General features: G+C 47.3%; 1 protein-coding gene across 2 annotated transcripts in view; it reads left to right on the top strand.

Annotated features, from left to right (window-relative positions):
* Window positions 1-26,831, top strand: part of TMEM165 (transmembrane protein 165) — a 157,925-nt gene that overhangs the window by 92,164 nt on the left and 38,930 nt on the right. For both annotated transcript variants that reach the window (XM_069201112.1, XM_069201107.1), the window contains exon 4: window positions 62-244. In XM_069201112.1, the coding sequence (XP_069057213.1) occupies window positions 62-244 (183 nt within the window). The remainder of the gene's footprint in view (window positions 1-61; window positions 245-26,831) is intronic.

The raw sequence follows: 26,831 nt of genomic DNA, 5'->3' as shown, positions 1-26,831 counted from the left end.
GATCACTTTTTTGTGTGCGGTCCAAAAACGTGTTTTATGTTCCTCCTTCTTTTATCTTCAGTACCAGAGATCAAAATTGCTTAATGGGCCCGGAGATGTCGAAATGGGTAGCAGCACAAGTTCTGGAAAGAGAAAGTGGCAACGTTTTATCCCTCCAATATTTCTTCAAGCCTTTACTTTAACGTTTTTAGCAGAATGGGGCGACCGTTCACAGCTTACAACAATTGTTTTGGCTGCTCGAGAGGTGAGCAGAAGTTTACACAATATTATTCTTTTTCACAGTTGATTTGATCTAGTGGCTAATTGACTGACCTTACAATCCAAAGATTTGTGTTCTAATACGAACTTTTGCACTTAACCAAACATTGTATGATTATGGCCAAACCATTTCATCTCCTTCTGCCCGAAATTGTAAATCAGTGCAAACTATCTAAATGTGTGTGTAATGTATAGTTTTGATCTGTCCAATTTACATTCACTCCCTACTTAACATCCACGTTTTTTAAACCCACGTGAAGCAGGATCCTGCATGCAATCCTGTCCTCTGCATAGCATCTTATCTTTGTAATTCTTCTGCTACAATAACGAAAGTTCTCAGAAACGTGGTGTGCTGCTCCCTGAGGAAAGTTCCGAATTATATGAAAAACCGTAAATAATGTATGTATGCTGCACTGAGAGTAAAGTCTTCCAGCGATGACCCTGAATAATTTGTTATTTGATGTAACCTCAAAATGCAGATATCTGTTTTAGATTGGGTATGAAACAGCCTACTCTATAAAATAGCTCCTTTTGTTGAAATGAAGTAGTTGTTTATTGTGGCTGCTGTTGAAAATGCGGTCCGCCTACAGCCTTGAAACTGTTCTTTTTTTTTTTTTTTTTTTTTTTTTTTTTTTTTGCAGCGCTGAGGTGCTAGTATGGATAAGTCTTTGGTGTTCTTATGGGTCAATCGAGTGAGACCATTAGACCATGTTGTTGAAGACCATTTAGGATTTCGAAATAGTCTTTGATTAAAATTTCACATTTTAAAAGCACTAGCTCATGGTAGCTGTTCTGCGGCAGATACTTTTCATTGTGCACCATACAGTTTATATTGCTTATCACCATTGCTGGTAGATTTGTATATTTTGGGGGCTATTCAACATGTGTGGGATTTAATTTTGACAGGTTGCTGTAGTTTGGTAAGTATCTTGGGGCTGAGGACAGGGCAAATAGCAGCAAGACAATCTCCAGTGCTGACCCTGCCAAATAAATTGATCAAAGTGTTGCTGCAGGGGGCAGATGAGATGTGCACTGGTGTATAGGCGTCGTTGAGGTTTGTCTGCACCATATAATTGCCCTTTGTTATAGCTCTCCAAGGAGGAACACCCTCTCTGACCCCCTCTCTTTTAACTCCTCTACATCTTGGCAGCAGTGCTTTCTTTTATAAGGGAGAAAAAAGATGGGCCTTGGTATGGCATCCTGAACAGAAGTTCTGAAGAACTCTATTTAAAAGTGATTTGTTGCCTACATGACCCAAATGTCACATCATTATCCAGCAGTTGTGGAGGAACCTACTCTGCCTCCACTTTACCCTTCCACTGGAAATAAGGGAATGGCATACCTGGCAATGACACTGCCTTGGTGAAACCTCTTTGGAATATGCCTCTGCTCTGGAACGTGAAGAAGGTATTAAATCTCTTCTGTTCCTGACACTGGTTTCAGGCACACAGAAATTAAGCTGTCTGAGAACCATGAAACTCAGCATATCTGGATGAGGTTACCCTGCTTTGCCCAGCACCATAAAAACCATAGTGGAGAATACTTTCTGTATGGAAGATTGAACTAAACAAGCACTATAAAGGTGCTGACATGTTTTTGCAGTATCTTGGTGAAAGGCTCGCTGAAGAGCAAGCCTTGTGCCACTAGGTCTACCACGGATGTGGCCATACCATTTCCCAAACCTGCCTCAAGTTATGGTCCACTTGTAGTCCATTTTATTGGCGGCACCTGGATGCAATAGTGAGCTATTAGTATTGCCCAAAATGTGTAAGGCATGCTGCATTCACAAGTTCAAGACATCTGATTCCACTTGGGAGCCTGATGCCTTGGCCACCTCTATCACCTCTAAGATCTTTGCCAAACGCCACTCCTGTTTTACAGTTTTCACCTTGGTAGTCATCCCTTTTTTGTGACCTTTGTCTGATTCCCTATAAATATTAACCTTTTCCAAGGTGTTGGAGGAACAGAGGCAGGTACCGGTGTACTTCTCATTGAGACAGAAATGAAGAATAAGCCTCTATAATTTCTCTGTATCATTAAAAGGACTGTAATTTCAACTCATGATAGCAGGGGAAACTTGCATTCTCTTTATTTGAATTGTGTGGTACTGACATGCGAGGCACGTTTGTGGGCAGTAGGAGCTGGAGTGGTGGAGAACACATCACTAATCTAGTCTGAACATTTTCATTCCACTTAGTGCCCTTTAGACTTACAATGATACAAATACTTCCATACTTTTAAGTGTATGACAGATTAATACATTGTTTTTAAAGATTATTAAAAAGTTCTTTGAGGTGGTCGGTCGTGTAGAATGGCTGTTGCAGTGACAAGGAGAGCTTTGTGTGGTACTTCTTTCTGTGCTGCAGATAAAGGAAATTATAAAACCGAATACCTTTGGTAAGGCAATCAATGCCTTCGGTGATACAGACTCGTGTTCTTAGTTCATTGCCACCAATAATGAATCGTGAACAGTTTGAATTCTTATCCTGACTGCAGGACTTCCCAATTGTAAGACACCTTTTTGATGTGTTGGACGGACACCCGTGACAGCCTGTAACCCTGTAGTGCTTGCAGCTGACTTTGAAAAGGTGTGATTATTTGTAAATATGTCTTTATAGTACTTAGGAAATGTTAATCCATGAAGCTATCTTGAACTATGCCCTGATGTTCTTTGCCAAGCCAACTGATAGTGTGCTTAACGGTAACATACTGGACTTTCAGTGTGGAAAGAGGAATGTGACAGGGCGGTGGATGTCCACCTTAATTTGTCTTCTGGCAATGGTGATGCCAGTTAAAGATAAGGACAGGCTAGGGGCATCTCCTTAAGTGGCTATGGAACACTCCATTTTGCCAAATACAAACTACTTACCGCATGGTGGTCGACCCTGACCTGGTGGGGTTACTGAAGTTTTGGTGAGTTTGGCCCTCTGTATTCCTGTTCAGGCCGAAAATTGTAGTCCTACCAAGGCTGCACTGTTATTTTAACAAGTTACTTGTGATACTACCTAATAGGGTATCGAGGAATTAGGGTGCTATTTTGCTTTCACTAATCAGGCAAATTGACAAACAAGGGTAGCGCTCCACATGCTTCTGCTTCTTACTACTGAGGGTGGGTTTAGGGCAGTGCTTAATTTGTGCTTGTTTTTGCTGAGCACCTGTACTTATTTTTGAGGGCCGGGGCTTATTCTTCTGCCTCAAGCTTTTGCTGCAAGCAGAAGACACATATGGGAAAGACGGATGAAGTGAAAAAATGAAAAAGCATCACAGAGAGTGAAAGTAGAAAGCTGCAAATGTGAGCTGAAGGGGCAGGGAGTGACTTTATATGGATTGAAGAGGCCCAATATGGCTTCAGGATTACGCAGCCTGACTATTCCGTGTTCACACATTTAATTGCAGCAGCCGCATGTTTGAGGAGGGCTTTGGGCACTGGCACCTTTTTATTTACAAATTAAGCACTGGTTTAGGGTACCAGATTATGAGATTTACTATTTGGAGCACATTTGCAGTGGACCACCCAGTGGTTTGCAGAAGAGTGTCCCATCAAGGTGAAATGTGTAACTGCTACTCTATCTTTTGGATGAAGTACAGGGCATGCTCTTACCCCTGGTGGCAAGGAGGACCCTGCCACAACTGCTGAAAATGGTTAGGCTTCCTTCAGTTTGAAGAGGACGTCTTTAGAGGCCCAGGGAATTCCACTCTGTGCTATTTAGTCTGAAGATGATTGGGATGGCAGCATGGGGACCCCTATGGGTTCTAAAAGTGAAGGACTTCTACTACTCTGGAACTTAGTCATCTGGGTCTTCGCACATGAATATGGAATTCTCGCTGGTCAGTTCTAGACTTGTTGCTGGTCTGGTTAAATTAATCTATTTACTCTGGGGAAGCATCAGTGGAACTGTTTACAAATGCCACTCATGGAAAGGACCGGAAGGAAGACTGTGACCTTAGGATTTCAAGACAGATATATTGGATTTGCGGGGTAAGTGGTGGCTGTAAGGCTGGATTTGACTGGGGCAGAACAGGAAGTTGGTAAAGGCCAATATAATTTTCTACTTACACCATACCTCACTCCCAAACAGTTGTCCAGGATATATCCCACTGTAATGGCCAATTGTCCCAGGCGTGATGGCCCAGGCACAGATTTTTGACCTGGCTCTTATCACATTTTGATGTTTGGGAGAAGATTGCAGGTATGCTAGAAAATATCCTGAATAGGTCTGATATTTTAAAAACCAGAAACCTCTGTTCGGCCTGATAGCTCTTGAGCAGTACCCTTACGCACCAGAGGGTGCAGTCTATCGGCTCTGCATCGGTATCATCTGCATCAGAACTGACGTCAAAGCCCTATATATGCGTTACCCAGGCGCCCCCATGTCATTTCTTTTCTTTCCTCACCAGCCACCGCCAATCCGAAGACCGCTACCTCTCAGTCAATTTCTGACTGTTTAAAAAAAAAAAATATTTAGAATTTTCTCTTGGTGCGTCGAGTGATGTTTGCTAGGAAGAGAGGTTTCAAGCCCTGTGGATCCTGTCATTGGGCGATGTCCGTCATGGAGCCACACCAAGTGTTTTTACTGTTTGGAGGCAGCAAGACAGTTTACACTGATGACCCACTCTGTATTTATTCCCTTTATCCTAAACATAATTCAGCAGAATTTAAGATTTGCATTTCTTTCTCAACTAAGACTCGTAAGGACAGAGAAAAGAGGCTGGCTTTATTTTTTATGAGTAAAGAGAATTTTACTCCTTCTAAAAGAGATGCCCCCTCATCAGAGGAAGATTCTATGAGAAGTGCCCCTCCAAGCTCATCCATGAAGGCAACGCCCAAGAGGAGACTTGTACGGTTTCCTGAGCATGATTTCTTTGGTACAGCACTTGCAGCCACCTCCTCTACCGACAATCCAGTGTCTCAGCGCTACAGAGATTCACTTGTAGTAAAAAAAAAAAGTATTTGAAGGAAATCTTGTTGACGAAGAAGATACAGTCAACATCGAGCATTCTGTCAGACACGGTCGATGATGACCATTCCGCAGACTAAGAAGTTGACAGTATCACCACTGAAAGCTATGTAGCCAATAAAGGATATGTGAGGAAATGTATTTTTCAACTTAAACCCCTTCGCTGCTAAGCCTCTATTTGCTAAGTTTTTTTTTTTTTGGGGTGGGGGGGGGGGGTCTATTTGGAGTAGTTCACTCTTAGGTCCTCATAATTTTGTATCCACAGTTGTGTCCTTTTTTCAGACATTTGGGGGATTCTAAAGGTAGCCAGGGTTTATGGATTTCTCAGGTGGAGACCAAGAAATTAGCAAACATACAGCTAAGTGTTGTTTTTTGGGGAAAAAAATTCAAAGTGCTGCAGAAGAAAGCAGCAGTTTTTTTTTAATCCCCCTACAAATGGCATCAACAGGGTTTGCAGTGCCAAAATCACAATATTCTCGGCTTTCAGGAACATGTAGACTAGAATCAGAAGTCACATTTTTCAACACAGTTTTGCCATTTACTGGGACATACCCCATTTTTTCTATTTTTGTGTGCTTTCAACCTCCTTCCAGTTAGTGACAGAAATGGGTGTGAAACCAATGGTGGATCCCGGGAAGATATACTTTTCTGAACAGTAGACAACATTCTGAATTCAGCAAGGGGTCGTTTATATAGATCCTTCAAGGTTTTTCTATCGAAAGTAACACTTTAAATAGAAAATTTTTGAAATTGAGTTCGAAAAAAGTCATTTGTGTCTAAGTTTTCATCTGTAACTTTTTCTAAGTATGGCAGATTTTCAAAAGCAAAATACTGTTCTGTCTGCTTGGACCCTCTAGTTACAGGGATATATAGGGCTTGTAGGCTGTCTAAGCTACCCAGAGCCAGTAACTGAGCTGCAATTGTTTTCATTGTGTACCAGATATACAGCAATTCATTTGGTAAAATATCAAGAGTGAAAAGTAAGATATCAACAGGCCTATGTATTTCCAAAATTGGGCGCAAGATATGGAGTTTAGAAGCAGTGGTTATTTGCACATCTCTGAATTGCGAGGTACCCATATTATCATGTGAATTACAGGACATTTCTCAAAATGACTTCTTTCTTACACACTGTCTTACGTTTGGAAGGCGCAAGTGCAGAGAAAGACCATTGGTAATAACACCTGTTCTGCTATTTTGTGTTTTCCCCCTCCAAGTCTCCCAATAAAAATGGTACCTCACTTGTGTGGGAAGGCCTAGTGCCTGCGACAGGAAACACCCCAAAACGCAACGTGGACACATCACTTTTTTCCACTAAAATTATTATTATTTTTTTTCTGTGCAATTTTTCTAGCTGTGGATTTTGGGCTCTCGCTCAGCCGGCACTTGGGAAACCTAGTAAACTTGTAAATTTTTTAAAACTAGACACCCAGGGGGATCCAGCATGGGGTGACTTGTGTGGCTCTCACTGCCTTTGATTACTCAGAATCCCTTGCAAACCTCCAAATTTGTCTAAAAGAAACAAATTTTCTTCACATTTCTGTGATCGAAAGTTCTGGAATCTGAGGCGAGCCACAAATTTCCTAACACTCTGCGTTCCCCCTTGGTCTTCCGATAAACCTATCTCACTTGGATGGGTGGGCCAAGAGCCTGCGACAGGGAAGGACCCAAAATGTGTAGAGATTGAGGGAGCACCAAAGCGTGATCATAAGCGCAGTGTTTTTTTATATGTTTTTAGGCTGATTCTGCTTTGGGCCCCCACACAAGTGAGATTTTCATCGGGGGACCGAGGCTACACTTGGTGATAGAAAATTTGTGGTTTATTTCCGTTTCTGGCACAGAAATACAAGGTAAATGTATGATTTTAGTCACGTTTTGAGTTTTACAGGGCATTGTGGGTAAGAAAACTTGTTAGGATCCATGAGAGGTATGCCACCCTGTACTCCCCTGGTTGTCTAGTTTTCGAACATATCTAGAGTTTGTAGATTTCCCCTAGACAAGAAACAAGCACGCTACTAAGTCTCTTACGTCTGTGATGTCCCAAACACTCAAATTGTGAAATAAACACCCTTAGGTTTTGTTAAAATGACCCCTCAACCACCAACCTAGTTGGTGGCATGCTTCATTATTGGGGTCCCACCCTTCGACACCTGATTACAGTGGAGCATTTTTTTTTTTTTTTTTTTTAGTTGAATTACCAACTGAAAGGAGGAGTGCAATAATACGTCTTGTAGCTACCCACCATTATTTTTGCACAGACATGCTGGTTGGATTTGGCATGAGGGTGAGTGATGGTTTAATATATAACATTTTAACAACAAGAGATTTCACAAAAATGAAATGCAGTATTAATAATTGAAAGGTCAAAAACCTGAACGATTGACTCACAGCTCATGAGCTGTAAAGCTGTGTCAAGGCACCAACCACTTGACAGACAATGCATGCCACCAGTCGCAGGCCCAGCACATTACAACACTCACATCAACAGACAGTGCCTTCAAGGGCCCATCACTTTTATACGCTCATATGCTTGAAGCATCAATCACACCAGCTCACTGAGTGTGTGGACTGGCGTCTGGCTAGCAGTGTGTGTAGTGGCTAGAAGCAAGTCACTATTCACACACAGTGCCAGCCAGCACCAGCCCACACACACTGCCAGCCCACACACAATGCCAGCCAAGCGCCAGTCCAAGCACACCGCCAATCCAGGCACACAGCCATCCCTTTTTTTTTATTTTATTTTTTTTAACAAAACTCAAACCAATTGTAAGTAAATACAAGACTATAAACACAACAGCTCTAACTAAATACATCATACGGATGCCAGCCTTGAAACTGAACAAAAAATATAAAACTATACAGACTAGGCAAGGTTCACAGATGCTCTCAAATGTTTTTTTGTGTGGGACATTCTAAAACAAGCAGGGGCACACAGCCCAGGTTTAGAAGGACAATCGGGGAGGTGCATGCAGCTCTGCTTCCACATGCCTCTTCGTATACATTCTCTATATCTCATACAGGGATGGTGGTTGTGGCCGTTTGAGGAATGTGATCATCAAAGTGGTGATCTTTCAATCTAGCCACATTCTCGAACTCTGGGAACACTTGCCAGTTCCACTATAACAAGGCTACCTATCACAGACCCCTGAAACAGAACAAAAGTCATCTTTGATGCTGGAGAACAATCCTTGAACACAACAGAAGGTTTTAAGGTTGATAAGTGGAAGTGATGGATAGCCAACTTCATACTCCAAATGTAAACCTCAGGAAGAGCAGTATATGTTCCAAAATCTGATCTACTCTACCTACACCCCCCATCTGCATATTGTAGTATACAATGCACACAGGTCTGCACACTTCAGCAGCCTGACCCCAAACAGTCACAGGTGAAGTAGTTTCATCATGGATGGTGGTTAGCATATAGACATTCCTCTTGTCTTAAAATTTCACAGCTAGCAGTTCATCACTGCGAAAGGGACTGCACTGTTCCCTCTTACGTTTTTTTTTTTTGGCACACCAGTGTAGAAGTTATCTAGGTAGAAAAGGTGACCTAATTTAAAAAGTCCTCTACCAAGTTCCTACACTATTTTCTCTCTAACTCCACAAGTGGATGGACAACCGGGGGGGGGAGGGGGGATCAATAGTGGAATCTCTACCAGTGTAGACCCTTAAAATATAGGCATATCCTGTACGACTGTCAGACAGCATATACATCTTAATTCTGTAACATGCTCTCTTGCTAGGAATGTACTGCCTAAAAACCAAACAGTCCTTGAACAGGACCAAAGACTCATCCACAGCTATTTCTTTCCCTGGAATATAGATCTCTGAAAATCGATCTACAAAGTGATCAAGGACAGGTCGAATCTTAAAATGACTGTCACAATCGGGGTGACCTTGTGGCAACACTAAAGCATTATCAACAAATTGCAGCGTCTGAAGCAGGAGCAAATACTGACCATGACTCATGATTGCAGGAAATATGGCTGTTGCCATCAAGGGACTGAAAGACTAATATGAAGACAGTGACGCCTTCCTTATCAGGCCCATCAAAAAAGTTAAACCCAAGAATTTCTTCAACTCTTCAAGATTTTTGGGAGTCTTAATTCTGGCACTGTTGTCCCTCAAATATTGTTCATCATACAAATTAGTCTGCTCAACAATCTCACCCTCAAATACATCATCCATACACAAGTGAAAAAAATATAGGCACAAAGTTCTCAGTATTCATTCTACTCTCTGCGACACCAGAAAAGGTAGACAAAGCAGCTCCACCATGTTTGAGGCAACTCAGAGTTCAGCTCTTCCAATGGGAAGCCCCAGGTTGCAATCCAGATGCGTCTTGCTGTGCTATTGGAACATCGGTGTCCTCCTCTAAAATCGGCACTTCATCCGCACTGGCTTCCTCATCAAATAATTCTTCTCCAACAGAAAATTTGCTGCGAGAATCTTGCACTTCCTTCTCTGGCTCAGATGCAGAGTCAGTCTCATAATCAAGTTCAGAGGAAGATTTAAAAAGGATACCGACAACCTTCTGAGCGGTCGGCTTGTGGCTAGCCATAATCCTTACTAATAAAAGCACCTTGACAAATAAGTCAACAACAACCAACACTGTGTAAAATAAGTAATAAAGTGTGGCTCTATCACAAAGACCTATATACTCAAAAACTGATACCACTCGCTTGCCAGAGACAGCTGGACTCACCAGCGCCTACTCTGCACAGACACAGCAAGCACTAACGATAGCCCACTAAAAAGGAAAAACCAAATAAAATTACACATAAGACAACACTATATACATCTGGCACAAATCCAACGTGAATTTTACACACAATAGAACATAAGCTAAATTGCTGCTTTTACCCCATTTTGGAAAAAAACTTGATTGCATGGCAATGATACTAATTTTTGAGTAAACAGTACAAAAATTACCAAACACATGCAACTACGCAAACTGCAGGTCTACCAGAACCAGAATCATAAGCAAAGTCACAGCAAAGGAATCAAAAGCTTTGCACTATAATGAAAAGGAAAAATAAAACATTATGATCACAAATGCAAATTATGCACCAGTCCTCAAACACCCCACCACCAAACATTCTGAAACTTTCCCTGCTGTCTAATGGTTTTCTGCACCCCTTGGGGCAGATGGGTCTAAAAAAATGAGGATGATCTCCCTCTATGGGGGGAAGAAATGGGCAAAATACATGCTACCCAAAGTGAAGCAACCCTTGCCCAAGAGGCCGCTCTCCAAACACCAAGAAAATGCTCCTCTTCAAATCCCTGGTATCTACTGGTTGTTTCCCCCCCCCCCCCCCCCCCGGGGGGCAGATGGGCCTCAAAACAAATGGGGCCGATCTGCTCCCCAGGGGGGAAGAAACTGCCAAAATATGTGCTCCCCAAAGGGGAGTGACCCTTACCTAAGGGGCCATCCCCCATACACACAAATAATGCTGTTTTACAAATCCTTGGGTGGAAGTCACCAGGCGTTGTATTGCAGTGCCAACATAGTGCTGAGGTAGTAGGCCATCAAGCTACCCCGCAGCTCACCCATTGACCCTTCTCCTGCCGAAACTGCACCTTCACCAGCCTCCATGCCAGTGACCCGCCCACCAAGGCAGGACGCAACCATCTCAGATGCATCCTACTCAACACCTGCTCCATCCACAAACACATCGTCTAACTTTGGAATCTACTCGACTCAGCTTACCCAGACGTAGCCTTCCTGACCGAGACCTGGATGAACCCCTCCTCAGAGCCTGACATCACCATAGCCATCCCGACGGCTACAAGATCACCCGCAGGAACCGCTCCAACAAACCAGGAGGAGGCATCAGCATCGTCCACAAGAATACCCTCAGGATCACGACCAGCACCGAAGACACCCTCGGCACCGCCGAGCACCTGCACTTCCGGATCCACACTGACACAAACACCACCCTCAGAGAGGCCCTCGTTTAAAGACCCCCTTGCCCCCGACAGCAGTTCAGAGACTCCATCACCAATGTCCTCAGCACGCACGCTCTCTCATCCACAGACTACATACTCCTTGGGGACTTGAACTTCCACCTCGAGAACACCAACGACAACAACTCTACCACTCGACAACCTCTCCAACCTCTGACTCAAACAGCTCATCACGACTCTCACCCACCCACTCCGCAGGACACACGCTCGACCCTATTTTCTCTGCCAGCAAACCGGTCTCCTTCAGCCACACCACAGACTCAACTGGACCGACCACTGTTGCATTCACTCCTCCTTCGAGAAACCCACAACACACCATCACCCGCAACGGATTCCCCACCGCAGATGGAACAAGGTCACTGAATACCAGCTGATCACCACCCTCTCCCGGAATCCACATATCGACACCACCAACACTGACACAGCAGCCCGCAACCTCCAGCAACGGATCGACAACTGCGTCAACACTCGCCCGATCAAAAATCCTTCCAACAGACGCACCAATAGAACAGCCTTTTGGTTCACCGCCAACCACCGCCCTCCGAGAATCTAAGCAAACATGCCGAAGACTCAAAAAGAAGTGGTGCCAAGATCAGACACTGGACAACCACACAGCCTTCAAGAACACCGTCCGCAGACACCACCACTCATCCGAACCGCCAAGAGAACCAACTTCAAAGAACGCATCGACAACGCTCACAGCCGCAAGGAGCTCTTCAACATCGTGAAGGAGCTCTCCAACGTCGACATCCTGCCATCACAAGACCTCTGAGTCTCCCTAGCCACCTTCTTCTACCGCAAGATCGCAGACATCCATGCCAGCTTCAGGACTCTGACTCCCCAGTCAACCACTGACACCACAGACTCGCCAGCCCCTGGTCTCATGGACCCACATCAACGACGCCATCGAAATCATGAACACTATCCACGCCGGCTCACCATCCGACCCCTGCCCTCACCACATCTCCAACAAAGCAAGCTCTGTCATCACACCCCAACTCCTGAAGGTCATCAACAGTTCCTTCGAGTCCGCCACCATCTTCAAGAAACCCAAGGCGGATCTCAAGAACTTCCGGCCCATCTCCCCGCTCCCCTTCCCGGTAAAAGTCATAGAGAAGATTGTCAACAAACAACTGACCCGTTTCCTCAAGGAGAACAACACTCTGGACCCATCCCAATCCAGATTCCACAGCAGCCACAGCACTGAAACCGCCTTAATCGCTACCACTGACATCTGAACCGTACTGGACAACGGCAAAGCCGCAGCCCTCATCCTCCTGGACCTCTCAGCTGCGTTTGACACAGTCTGCCACCACACCCTACGCACAAGCCTCCACAGCGCAGGAATCAGCGACAGAGCCCTGGACTGGATCACCTTCTTTCTCACCGGCAGAACTCTGAGAGTCCGCCTCCCTCCAGTCCGCTCTGAAGCCACCAAAATCATCTGCGGCGTACCCCAGGGTTCGTCCCTCAGCCTGACCCTCTTCAACGTCTACATGGCTCTGCTACCTAATATCGCCTGATCTCACAACCTCAACAATATCTTACACGCTGATGACACCCAGCTGATTCTCTCCCCCACAAAGGACACCGCCAAGACCAACTTTCACGAAGGAATGAAGGCCATCGCTGAATGGGTGGAGAACAGCTGCCTGAAACTGAATTCCGACAAGCCTGAGGTCCTCATCTTCAGCTCCATCCCCTCTGCATGGGACGACTCCTGTTGGCCTGCCACACTGGGAACCACACCAACACCCACCGACCATGCATGCAACCTGGGATTCATCCTGGACTCTTCACTATCTATGACCTAGCAAGTCAACAGCACCTTCTCCTCCTCCTGCTTCAACACCCTCTGCATGCTTCGGAAGATCTACAAATGGATCCCCACTGTAACCAGAAGAACAGTCAACCAAGCCCTTGGAAGCAGCAAACTGGACTACGGAAATACTCTCTAAGCAGGAACCACGGCCAAACTCCAGAAAATACTGCAACACATCCTGAACACCTCCGCACGCCTCATCCTGGACATCCACTGCCACATCACAGCCCACCTGAGAGATCTACATTGGCTCCCTGTCAACAAGAGAATCACGTTCAAACTCCTCACCCACGCTCACAAGGCACTGCGCAACACCGGACCAGAATACCTCAACAGACTGCTCTCCTTCTGCACCCCCACCCGACAGCTTCGCTCCGCCAACCTTGCCCTCGCTACCGCCCCATGCATCCGCATAACAACCACTGGTGCCAGATCGTTCTCGCACATTGCCGCCAAGACGTGGAACACTCTTCCCACCCACCTGCGTCAGACCAAGGACCTCCTTACCTTCAGGAGGCATCTCAAGACATGGCTGTTGGAGCAGCAGTAGATACCCCCCACCCCCTCAGCGCCTTGAGACTCTCACATGTGCAAAAAGGGTGTCTGGGTGCAGCACCAATGTGTCATTAGTTTGTAGGCTGTCTCATATTGAGATATGTTTCTATGAATCTTGGCTTTGTCACACCACAGCATATCCTACTGTTTCTGGGAGATTCCCTCGGTGGTGTCTGATTGCTATTTGATATGGGTGTAATCGTACTTGCGTGGAATGTTGTAGCACCTGATAGGTGCGCAATATCAGGCCATGTGTCCCATCAAAAGCCCTAAATAGTGGTGTATTGTCGTATCATCCCTTGTATGTTAAAGGGGTGGAGTGCCCAGTGGCGCCGCTGATAGTATTATAGGGGGTTTGAATCTTGTATGTGGAAGCTATTTTGCATTGCTCAAATGACTTAATGCTTTCTCACTCAGTGAAGTCGCGAGGAATGTGACAATCACCCTCCCCAGCTGGGGAATGAGTGAGGCTGTAGGGCTGACGTAAAACCGGGTTGCGGTCAAATGGAGTATTAGGGGAATGGAAGTTGATGAGGCCCCTCTTTAGTGCTGTTTTACCAAAAATGTCTTAGACTATTCTAGTGAGGGTCGCTATGTAGGCACTTCGTGGTTTCACATGTTTGGGGATCCAGGCCAGGTCCTAGAGAGATCGACAAATCTCCATTCAGTCCATATGAAAACCAATGTTTTTCGCTCCCACGGGCGTCCCATTCGAAATGTAGCAAAGATGTGCCACCCAGTAGTATTCTAGGAAGTTGGGGTAGGCTAGGCCTAACCTATCTCTGGGAAGCATAAAAACTGTTAGAGAATCTGGGATGCCCCCCATTTGAAAGTACGTACATCTCGTTGAAGGCGAGCTATGTCGTCCTTGGAATTGGGGGTAGGCAGGAATTGGAATAAGTAGAGGAGGTTTGGGAGGTCTGTGTTAAGTCGGTCCAGCCAAGACATGTGTAGTGCTCTCCACTGATGTCTTCCAGGACAGACCTCCGATATTTCGGCCAGTTGGTCTGCGTCCAAGTAGTCAAGGAGGATGTTGCGTCCCAGGTTTTGTATGGATTGTAGAGCCCACTGAAAAGGGGTGGCAGATTGTAAAGTATGAAGGTCCGAGGTAGGGATGTTGAGGTTTAAAGCTTGAGATTTGGCCATAGTGATATTGAAACCTGAGACCTGCTCCAAAGCATTCAGGGCATGTACAACAGCAAGGGAGCAAGGTGGAGGGTTAAGTTGAGGGTAAGCAGAAGATCATTGGCAAATAGGGCAAGTTTATGAGAACGGCTGTCGAATGGGATGCCTATGATTGCTTCAGTCTGCCGAATGGTGATTGCGAACGGTTCCTCCACCAGGGCAAGAAGTAAAGGCAAGAGCGGACATCCCTGTCTAGTGCCCCTTGCCAAGTGAATTGTCTGAGTAGGTCGGCTGTTGATGTGAACTGTAGCTGTGGGAGAGACATAGGAGGCCATAATTCTAGAAATCATGCTCAGGCCAAGACCCAACCATTAGGACGACAGATGTCCGGAATAGCCAACTAACCCTGTTGAAAGCCTTCTCTGCCTTGAGTAAGAGGAGGCAAGAAGGAATGTTATGGCACTGCGAATTCTCTACCATTTGCGTAATCCAACAGATGTTGTCTGCTCCCTGCCAGTGACGGATAAACCCTACCTGATCTGGATCGATCAGGCCAGGGAGGTTCAGTTCCAGCCAATTTGCCAGGATCTTAATGTAGATCTTAGCATCTGTGTTTAGTAGAGCGATGGGGCGATAAGAAGCACAAAGGGAAGGATCCTTACTGGGCTAGGGGATAAGTGAAATCTCTGTCACCTCCATCGTGGGTGTAAGGCCCATGCCCATAGTGAATGAATTAAATAGTGTCAGCAGATGGTCTTGGAGAGAACCGAGAAATGCATGATAAAAACTCCACAGGGAGCCCATCTGGGCTGGGCTTTTTGCCTGCAGGTAGGTCCCTTAGAGCTCAGTGCATCTCAATTAGAGTAATGCGGGCCTGCAAGTGCTAGAAGTGTTGAGATTCAAGGGGGTTCCAGTTGCAGGTGCTTAGATAGGAATCAATAAGAGCTTGTGGGGCATCGTCCCTTGTGTAGTGAGATTGATAGAAGCTATGGAATACTTGCTGCTTCGCCTGTTGAGTAATGACCCAGGTCACCTCCCCAATTTTGATCTTGGATATGTGGGCTCAGGCCTGTTGTCATAATTTACAGGCGAAGAGAGTCCCCATCTTGTCTCCTCCCCCCTCATATTACCGTTGTTTCAGGTCGAGTAGGGATCATTCAGCCTTGTTGGCTGTGTGTGCCCTTAGCTGGCCCCTCAATAAGGCCAATTGGCACTCGTTGCATCTTGTAGGGGCGGACTGATCAAGGCGTTTAAGAGTCTTGATCTCCTTAGCTAATCCATTTTCAATCCGCTGAGATTCCCTTGGGTAGGCTATGGCAATGGAGTATATAACTCCTCTGATGGTAGCTTTGAAGCTATCCCAAAGTGTATGTTTTGGAATCTGAGGCTGATCGTTTAAGTCAAAGTAGTCGGTGATCCCTTTTTGAATCTCCGCAACGTCAACAGGGTCTCTAAGCAAATGTCGAGGGAGGCAGCAGCGCTGGTGTTCTCGACTTGGGCCCCCTTCCCAGAGCCAGATCAATTTGAAGTGGGCGTGGTGCCAATGCGTTCCTATGGAGAACGGTCACTGTGAAAAAAGGCTGCAGGTTAGGACTGGGCATCCTGTTTGGGTGAGCCAACGAGTGGGCTCAGGTCTTGAGATGCTCGGGATGTAGGGACACCAGGGGTCCTCCTCTACTTGGTCCGGGTGCAGAGGGTTCTTGGACCGGGGGGTGTCCATCACTGGTGGCGGTCAGGGGAGGGATGTTGAGGGTGGGCACAGAAAAGGCTGCAGGCGAGGACTGGGGAACCAGTCTGGTGTACCAACAAGTGGGCTCAAGTCTCACAAGCCTGGGGGACAGAGATACCAGTGGTCCTCTTCTCCTCGGTCTGGGCATCCGAGTGCAGAGCTGCAATAGACCCCATCAGGTTTGCCATCCCCGGAGGCAGTCGTGGTTGAAGGGGGCCTGCACAAAGAGACTGCAGGTATCGGAATTAAGGTCCTAGTGAAAAATCCACTATGGACTTTGTCTCTGGAGAGGATGGGGACCAGATTGGCACAGTTGGCCCACTTCCACACAGTCTGAGGGACTCTGGTGAAGTGGTACTGTCAGGCAGCGGTTTTGGCGGTCCAGAGTCCTATTCAGTGATTCTTGGGTGCCTGCAAAGATGCAGGGGAGCAGGTCTGCTACTCCACTTGAGTTCCTTGTGCTGGGGTGAAGGCTGGCAGTCTTCATGACTTTTGGATGTTTCAGCAGCTGTTGGACGAGGCATCTTTCTCACTGTTGTTGAAATCCACAGGCAGGCTGGCATGGTTGGCGCTGAGTCCATCGCAGATCTTCCGTTCTTGCCTTTTGTGTCTCTGGAGTGTCCTCCTTCTTAAGGACAAAAAGGATCTGAGTTCTTGGGTTCAGGGGTGCCACCTAAATACTCAATTTAGGGGCCCTACAGGGAGTGCCAGGTGGCAGCCAGTGGGTTGCCTACCTTTAGGATGACTACATTCTCTTTATGACCACTTCCGTTGGGAAGTGGTCATAACTCTGACCCTCGACATCTAATTTCACCCAAAGCAAGATGGAGGATATTAAAAAGTGGTGTTCACTTAGCTGGTCCTCCTTGGGGGGTGGGACTGGTGTGAAGAAGACACGCCTTTTAATCTGACAAATTCTCTCCTGTCTTGCCGCCAAGGAGTGGGGTCAGGACAGGGGGATTGGTCATCTCCACCATCTGGAGACGTGGGTCGCATTACAAAGGCAGGGGGCTTTGAAGCTTACCATCCTGTAATGTCCACCTGGCCTGGAGGAGGTGGCTAACACACTAGTAGTTGGTACGTTTTCAGGGACCAAAGGTGCCCTCTAGGTGCATGTATTGGTAAATCCAACACTGGCATCACTGTGGGTTCACCAATACGATGTGTTTGATACCAAACATCCCTATCTTCAGTCTGAGAATCGACAGTCATAGCAGGGGCATATCTGTTCATGCACATATGCTCTCACATTTAATATAATGCACCCTGCCTTAGGACTGTAAGGCCTACTAGTGGGATGACTTAAACATATTGCATGCAGTGTTAGGGGGCAGGGCACACAGGCTGTGTGCCATGTTGTGTCGGCACCAAAAACACTCAGCCTGCAATTACAGCTTGTCATGTGCTTGGTGAGGTGTCACTTAAGGTGGCGCAATTCGTTCTACAGCCCTTAGAGTCCCACTTTAGTACCCCAGGCCCTAGGTACCAGGGCTACCATTTACTGCAGACTTACAGAGGGTGATATAGATGTAGCAGATTGGGAAAATGACTGTGCAGTTTTAGGTAAAGAGATTTGCCACTGAGGACCTGGTTAGCAGGAACCCATTGCACTTTCAGTTGAAATTACATCAGATACCAGGCAAAAAAGTCGAGTCTAAACATGCCAAAAGGGTGCTTTTCTACATGGTGCAAAACCTAGCTTTGCATATGATGCAGCCCCAGCTGTTTCAGTTGCGGTTTAAGCCCTAAAGCAGGTGAATATTTCAGATGGGACATGTGGCAAATATCCTCCCGCAGGAGATGAGTTTCCTGAAGAAAAATTACATCAGGGTCCTGCAAGAAGAGATAACGCCAGACTTGCTATTGTTTGTTTGGTGAGTTTAAGCCCCCAACATTTAGAGATGATAGTTTCATATGGTGAGTAGTTGTCAGTATAGGAAGAGTTGGGTTGGGCCTGTGTGTCACCCGGGGGGCTTGGCGAGGCAATCAAGGTGGGAGAGAGCTTATGGAGACTAGAGGGGGCCAGTGTTCCCCAGCTACATGGTAATCTGGATGGGGATGGGGCCAGGAAGAGGTACGGTGAACTGACAGGGAAACAAGCTGGGGTGGCAGGTGTTGAGGCACAGCAGAATATAAGTGTGTGGCACGTAACAGAACAGTGGGAAGGCGGACTCCTTGGGGCAATTGTTGACCTAGAAAAAGCAATGAACTGGTTAGAAACACAAACAAACTGCTCCAGGTTCTTGAAGTGTGCTGGCCATACTGGGGACATCACCCCACTAGGGTCAATTTGATAAGGGGAGGTGTCCTGCAGTACAATTAAATCTCCAACTGCCCCGGACTCTCACAGCCAGTGAAGGTGGAAGAAGGTTTTGTGTGAAGGCGCCTAGGAGTCAAGTGGGCACCCAAGCTGTCTTGCAGCTGTCAGGCCACTGTTGGTGAGCTGGAAGAGTGAGGTGTGAAAGAGGCTGTAACATTAAGTCAAACACCTTAGGCTCTGTGGGGGAAGCGGAGTCAGTCATTCGCCGTGAGGGTGCATACTGGTGCCGATGCATGGACTGTTTCAGGAGGCCTAAGCAACAGAGTGGAGTGGGTGGTGGCCTTGTTTGTCTTTGATCGGTTTAGCATGGAAAAAGGTAAATGACTCATGAGGATCCAGTGGTTGGGGGAGGGGGCTCTTTCTATGTTACGGAGGTGTTGAATGATGTCTCTTTTAGCTTCAAGAAAAGCAGCTGCTGTCTGTTGTTTGGCGGAGCCTTGAGATTTTACTGTGGTCTAAACGGGGCGCAGTGATTCACGAGAGGGGGAACGAGGTGAAGCAGGGCGGCCTTCTCTTGAACTTGACATTAGTTTCAAAAGCTGCTTTGGCTTCTGCCAATGACTGGAGAATCCGGGGCTTGCCCACCCACATGAAGATGATAGCGAAGGGGTGGCTCCACTTGTATAGGATGTTAAGTTCCCGCAGCTTGTCAGTGACCGGTCTGAAGTCTCTGCAGTGGCGCAGAGTAACAGGTGAGAGGTGTTGAAAGAGCTGAACAGTGTGACCTTGGAAGATCAAATCGGCTTTGTTCTTTGATGCCTCCAAGATAACTTCCTTTTCAGTAAAAAAAAGTGGACACGTCAAGATATCTGGGGCAGAGTTGCGGTGCCCTTGTGTAGATGCCACTCTTTGCTCTGTCCAGCGCAGGGGGAGAGGCATCCTCGTCATCGTGGATCTTATGAAGTAGCTCGGCAACGAAAGGCATTTTGGTTCCTCCTGCTTCTATTTTCAAGATCTTCTTGCTTCATCTGTAGTTCGGTTTGTTCTTCTAGTGCTGTGGCCTTGTGCCATAATGCTTTCTGATCTTCTGATCAGGCATCAACAGTGTGTCCTGATCATCCACTTGGCCCCTCAGGTCATTGATATCTTGTGTAATGTCCTGGATGCAGGACTTGAAGTCCATTTTGAGAGAGCTGATCTCTGATCGATGATGTTTAATCCGAATGGCTGCACACTGTGACAAATGGTGGTTGTTTCCGGCATGCAGGAGAGTAATGGAAGGTGATATTGGATGCTATCGGGGCCTGAGGTTGAGAGATGTCCAAGGTTTTGATGAGGTGTAGGAGGCCTTGCTATGATAACGGTACGAGCCAAGGTTAAGGGAGATATGCACTCTGATAAGTTCAAAGGCTAAGGTCCTCGGGCCCCCCTGAACAAGTACAATGTTATTAGGCGGAAGTCTGTGCATGTGACACATTCGACCATAAGGGCACTCTTCGCCACATAGTCTATCAGCAAACCGTGCACAAAGTCAAAGCTGGGGGTTGTGGGATGTACAGCTGACCATCCTGTCTGCAACAGTCCCCCACCAGCACATAGGGCCCGACACGTCAGTATGTTGGGCTGAAGGAGGGTTGTTGGAGACTCAAAGGGGCAGCAGAAGAGTGCACTCGCAGTCAGAAGTCTTACAAGGAACATGAGAGACCACTGTACCTTTCGCACCGATTCTAGGTTCTAGATTTGCACCAGTAGGTGGGTCAGATGTGGGTAAGCGGGAGCTCTAGTAAAGGCAGCAGGCCAAAACAACAGATTCCCAAAACAATCGCGGCCCCCCTGCACTAAAAAGGCGGGGGAGAGAAAATAGCTGAGGTGCTTGTGTTCCACTGGCGTGAGTGCTCATTGTGGCGCGCCCTCAATGTGCGACAGGAGTTGGAGTGTTTGGAGACAGCTCTTCACCTATGCCAAAAGGTACTACATGGCATTCAGGCAAGGTGGGGTGGAGGGTATATTTCACAGGTCACAGTTCGCTGTAGGGGGAGCAGGTGACCACGCTGAGGAGGGTTGGAAGAGTGCAGTAGAATGCCCAAAGTCTCACCTTGTGCGTGTGATGCAGTCCAGGAGCAGATGAGCCATAGGCCTATAAGGCCTGCTCCAACCCAGCAGTGTGTGCTGCGCTGGCCACCTTGAGGGAAGCCTGTGCTCAAAGCAGTCGTTTTCCCCCGGGGACCCCAGCAACCGGAGACAGTCAAGGGGTCCACTTCAATCTGTTCTGGCCTCCGTTCTGGTCGACTCCCCCTCCTCTCAACATCCCAGGAAAATTACAGGGACGTCAGTCGCTATGGCGATTCCAGGCCACCCACACCACTGCAGAATGTGCCCTCCGGCTCCGCAAGTCCCGCAACAACAGACCACTGTAGTCGTTTTGGGTGGCTGGGGGAGTACGTTACAGAGACCGGAGGGTGACCCTCTGTTTGCATATCTGGAGGGAGTCAAGCAAGAGGGCCGGGAGGGCTTACTCGGATGTGCCACCAGCCGAAGGAAAGTTCACAGGGTGCTGCCTAGCATAGGCGAGGCGCTTTCCAGCGTCTGTGCCCTTCTAGCCCCCTGTAACAGGAGAGAGTCAGGTGTCCCACTCATAGTTGCTGCGGACCGAATGTTAAGTAGACCCACACCCAGGAACCTCTGCTCCCTAGGACCGTTGATGAAGGCTGCAGGCAAGATGGTGGCTGAGGTCCGGTTTCTGAATCGCTAGTGTCTGAGACACTAGTTTGGCTTTAGCAAATCACCCCCGTGACGCAGGGGGAGACAGGGAACAGTCCACAGTGTTTCCTTTGTTCATGTGAGGTCCCGCTGCCGTGGATAGCACTGGAAGGCTGACCAGGGTCCGGAGCAGAGAATGAGTCGCGTCTCACTTCATGCTCTGCTAGGCCACACACCCCATATGCAATTCTGATATTTTAGAGGAGGATGTGATGGAGGTCTTGTAAACAATGACAGTGAATTGAGTTGATGAAGGGCCATGCCTGTTATCGTGCAAAAGAATACTTTCAAGAATGCCAACTATCAATCATTTTTCCTTTCCTTCTTAAATCTCTCCTCAACCTCTCCACCTCTGCCAGGCACCAACAAAACAATTCTCCTCTTCTTCATACCAGTAGCTCATCAGAATATCAAGATTAGATTGTGAAATTTCAGACAACAGATTTTGAAACAAAAATAGGAATTTGCACCTTTATAAAATCATTGGCGTGCAAGTAGGAGGAATCATACCAAGTCCTAGTGAATTAGCAAATAATGACATTGAACATGTGAACGTTTGGCACTTTGCTGAACTCCAGATCCTTAAAGTTCTCAAAGAAACCTCCACACATTATTCCAAGCAGAAACATAACCAAGCACTTGATTACATGGAGAGATTTGAGATGCATGACGGTTCGCATAGAGGGTAGTTGAAATGTTCCCCTTAAGTCCAGCAAGCACTAATTAAACATTTGTTAGCCATGATTAACCCATTAACAATGGTGGAAAGTTTCACACAGGAGCAATTACTGTGTAAGAATGCAAGACTGTATTGGGACTAATGTCCTCTTGCACCCTTTTGTAGCAAGTGGCAGGTTGCCTGTCTGATGACAGACCAGTGATTCCAAATGTCAGGCAATTGCAAGAGGATAATCCGCAAGACAGGATAGTTTAAGAAAGTGCCCGTCAAAAGTCGGGACTATAGAGGAGCCGGTTTCCCATTCTTTGGGGGTATTTCCTTGGCTGCATATGGCAGATTTACAAAAAACCTATGGAAACAACCACAACTGCCTGGCAGTTTACATTAAAGTTAAGTTCAGATTTTACACGCACTAAACCATAGAAATCCAGCAGTTATAGTTTGTTCTCAAATAACTATAACTCGTGTCCTAAAATAACTTTTACTCTCGCCCCTGTCATGTAGTTTCCTCATCAATCATTTTACAACAAATGTTGCAGTGATATTGATAATGATGTCATAGATATTACATTGCTCATGACATCTTCTATGGGTATTAGCAGTGCATGGCAAGGGCGCAAGTTACTGTAACTGCTTAATTTATATGGATTTGTGCATAAAATCTGAACCTACCTATAATGTCCATTTAAGGTTTTTTTAATTCTGTATCCTAACTATAATGTCCCTGTGACCTTTTGGTGTTTTCATTGAACGTCTATTTTTTTTTTTTTTTTTTTTTAATGCCAAGTAATATTTAATTACCAGTTGCCATACGTTAATCCAACCACTGGCTGTGGCCAACACCGTAAACGCAGTCTGCCCGCAGCCCCCCTCCCCAGGCTGCTTTTTGCTCCGGAGACCCTATACCCTGGGACCTGGTATATTTTTAAGGGGGAGATGGGCATTGGACCCCTCCTCTGTTGGCTGCTTTTGGCCCCAGGGACACCATTTCCAAGGTTCTGGCAACATATTCAGGGGGAGGGGGCTGCAGCCCTCTCCCCAGGCCAGATTTCGGTCCTGGGAACCCATCACCTCTTGCTCTGCACTATATTTAATAGGGAGAGGGGTACGCAGCCTCCCTTCTTGGGCCAATTACTTCCCTGGTGACCCCATCCCTGGGGCTCCACCACCTTTAAAATGGGGAGCGAGGCATGCAGTCTGCCCCCCCCCCCCCCCCCAGACCAATATCGTCCACTAGGGCCCCCCTTCCTGGGCCAATTACAGCCCTGGGTACCCCATAACCCTGGGCCCTGGCCAACAAAGGGTGGGTGGCCAGGTGCCCACCCACAACACTATGGTTGGGGTCCGCAGGGGAAGCCTCAAAGCCCCCTTAACCTCCCCCACCCCTCCAAAGATGGCATTGCTCCCCCTGCAGGGAATAGTTGCAAATGCTGCTCCCTGTGAGCAGGAGCAGTGTTTTCATCTGTTTCCCTGCCTGCTTCAGTCCAGGCAGGGAAACAGATCAAAAGTCCACTCCCAGCAGGTGGGGCATTTTTCATGCTCCCTCCCATTGGGCGCAGAATTGGGGCCTGATTCACATCTTGGCGGTGGGCCTGAAAAGACTGTTAAGTCGGCAGTATTCCACATGCTATATTTGGATGTAAACATCCTGCAGAAGGTGCACTGGCGGGGTTTTTCTGATGACGACGGGACTCAGTGAACCTCATACAGTGGCAGCGGTTATGGACAGGAGGTAAGTGACAGAAAGGCTGTCCGTTGTAGGTGCACCCCTCCGCTACATACTACTCAACTCAACACTTAAACCCAGTAACCCATTGTGAGTCAGGCATACCACAACCGTACATTCTGAAAACACGCATCCATGACGTGACATAAACACACCATTGACCCTGCACCCACACAACCACAACAAACAACACAGCTACACACTCACACACCTGCACATCACCCAGGCAATCGCATCGCATGCACACATACACATACTGACTCGCGCGCACAACTCCGTTTGCACATGCACACAGTTGGCAGGTGTGATTGTACCATCCTTGTGATGCCAGCATTCATTTGGCAATGAATACTGGCACCATAATAACACTTGTGTATGTGTGTGATATGTGTTGTGAACCAGTATCCCGCCACCTGTGTCTGAACCACTCGTGTCCCCGATATATGCATGTCATAGTGATTTAAAAAATGACCATGTATAGGTCTCCAGTGGTCCCCACCTCCACACAGTGCCCTCCTGCCTCCTTCCTTCCTTCCCCCTCACCAATCAGCCAACTAAGAAGTGGAGGTCAGACCGCCACTTGTTTCTTGGAGGTAAGGCACATCGGAATCTGCACACCAGGAAGGCTTGTGGTCCTGTTGGCATCCCTTTTTCTCTTTCCTGCCATCGATGCTGCCGGTGTTTCTTGGCAGAGATGGTGGTCCGAATGCGGTCTGTGGGACCGCCATCATCTAAATACGGTGGGCGGACTGTTGCGGCTGCGGGCGGGTTTCCAGTCAAAGTCAACATGGGATGGTTACCGCCAAGATCTAAATCAGGCACTTAGTGTTTGTTCCTGCTGGCGGGAGTTTTGAAATTGCTCCTGCTAAGCGAGAGCGAACACAGATTTCCCTGCCTGCATCAGTGCAGGCAGGAAAACTGCTATGTACCGGGGTTGGGCACCCTGGGACTTGGCAGGAGCTGCCCTTGGGGGATGGGGTTCCTAAGCCAATTGATGGCTTCGGGTGGGGGGCCCATGCGCCCCCACCCCTCCCTTCTGAAATTTTGGCTGATCCCAAGGGGATGGGGACCTCCAGGGCTGAAATCGGCTTGGGTAAGGTGGCTGCGTGCCCTTCTCCCCCTTTTTAAGTATGGCTGGGTTCTGGTGGATACGGTCCCTGGGACTGAAATCTGTTAAGGAGGGGTGCAGCACAGCCTACCTCTCCCTACTTCTATTCGGCCTGGCCACTGGGGATGAGATCCCCATGGCCAAAATCGGTCTGGAGAATAGGGGGCCACGCGCACCCCCACCCCTCAGATCTGTAGATTGTTCCTCCCAGGACCTGGCCCACCTGGGTGGCATAAAAAAAAAAGCATGGGAGTTTTGTGTGCTTTTTTTGTTTTTTTTTGTTTTGGGTTTGCCCCGGATCCTCCGCATATTCATGGCAAAAATAAAAAAACGTTTTTGCCACAGGCGGGTTAACTGTGGGACGCAACCACCAGGCCCTAGATGGTCAGGGTATTGCTGTCCTGCCTCATTGTGTTTTTTTTTTTGTTTTGTTTTTTTGCATTTTTCTTATGACTCTGGCTGAGTCCTAAGATGGCTGACACCACTTCCTGGTTGAAGTGATGGCAGCTAATCACGCATTGCTGGTAGCACGTGGATGAGCAGCTCCACCACGATCTAGCTGTGTTTCTAGATATACATAAATCTTTCTTTATTAACTCCAAAACTTCTGAACAGATTTAGACCATATTACAAAAATAGATCTTTATGGACCAAGATCTAGCTTTCTGCCAAATTTGGTGTAATTCTTTTCAACGGTCTGGGCTGTAGTCTGGTCTAAAATCTCTATGGGAAATTGCATGGGGGAAGCGTGTTTTGTGACCTGCCCTTTTTCTCTGCACCGCTTGTCGAATTACCCTGAGACTTTCCAGACAGTAGAAGTGAGTGGCAAACTAATTTAGCAAATTTTGTGAAGAATAGTCAGATAGCGCCAAAGTTACTAGCAAAACAAAGAAGACTTTTCCTATGGAAACCAGGTCCTAACTAGAACTTCCTGCTGGTAACCACCAGTATCGATGGCATGTGTAGCTGCAGATACACATGCTTTGTACATCCCGCCATCTAGTGTTGGGCTCAGAGTGTTACAATTTTATTATTTTTTTTAAGAAGTCTTTTCGAGTCACAAGATCGAGGGACTCCTCCTCTTTCGGCTCCATTGCGCATGGGTGTCGACTCCATCTTAGATTGTTTTCTTTCCTCCATCGGGTTTGGACGTGTTCCTTTTCGCTCCGCGTTTCGGTTCGGAAAGATAGTTAGAATCTCTGAAAATTCGACGGTATTGTTTGCGTTCGGTATCGGGTTAGTTACAACAGATAGACACCGAATTTTGAAGCGCTCCGGTGGCCCTTCGGGGTTTTCGATCCCCCGTCGGGGCCTGGTCGGCCCGACCACGTGTCTCTTCAAGGCTAATGGAACGGACCCCATTCCGCTTCTGCCCCAAATGTCACAACAAGTATCCCTATATAGATCAGCATCTGGTCTGTAACTTGTGTTTGTCTCCAGAACACAAAGAAGATACTTGTGAAGCCTGTCGAGCGTTTCTGTCGATGAAGACATTGAGACCGAAGAGCGAGAAGACTACAGATGGCGTCGGCACCGACAGGACAAAAACACTTGGAGGAGGAAGAAGAAACCTTCTCCATCGAGGATTCGGACGAGGTCGATCCTGAACAGATGCCGAAAACCGTGAGTAAGACGTCGACACACAAAGCTCACGGAAATACCACTAAAGCCCAGGGGACGCCACCGCCAGCAGGCCATGGCTTAACCCGAAAAATAGGTGACCGATCATCGGCACCGAAGAAGGGCACGCATGTGTCGAAGACATCCGACTCCGGTCGAGATACCGGCACAGAGCAGACTCGACCCAGAGACAGCGGGTCAGAGCAAGTTCGGCACCGAGAGGTAGGCACCGAAACGAGTCGGCACCGAGAGACGGGAACGCTG

The sequence above is a fragment of the Pleurodeles waltl genome, chromosome 1_2, assembly GCF_031143425.1.
Source record: "Pleurodeles waltl isolate 20211129_DDA chromosome 1_2, aPleWal1.hap1.20221129, whole genome shotgun sequence".
In the NCBI taxonomy this organism is placed as follows: domain Eukaryota; kingdom Metazoa; phylum Chordata; class Amphibia; order Caudata; family Salamandridae; genus Pleurodeles; species Pleurodeles waltl.
Note: the sequence above shows the minus strand (reverse complement) of the source record. Positions and strands in the feature narration are given on the sequence as shown.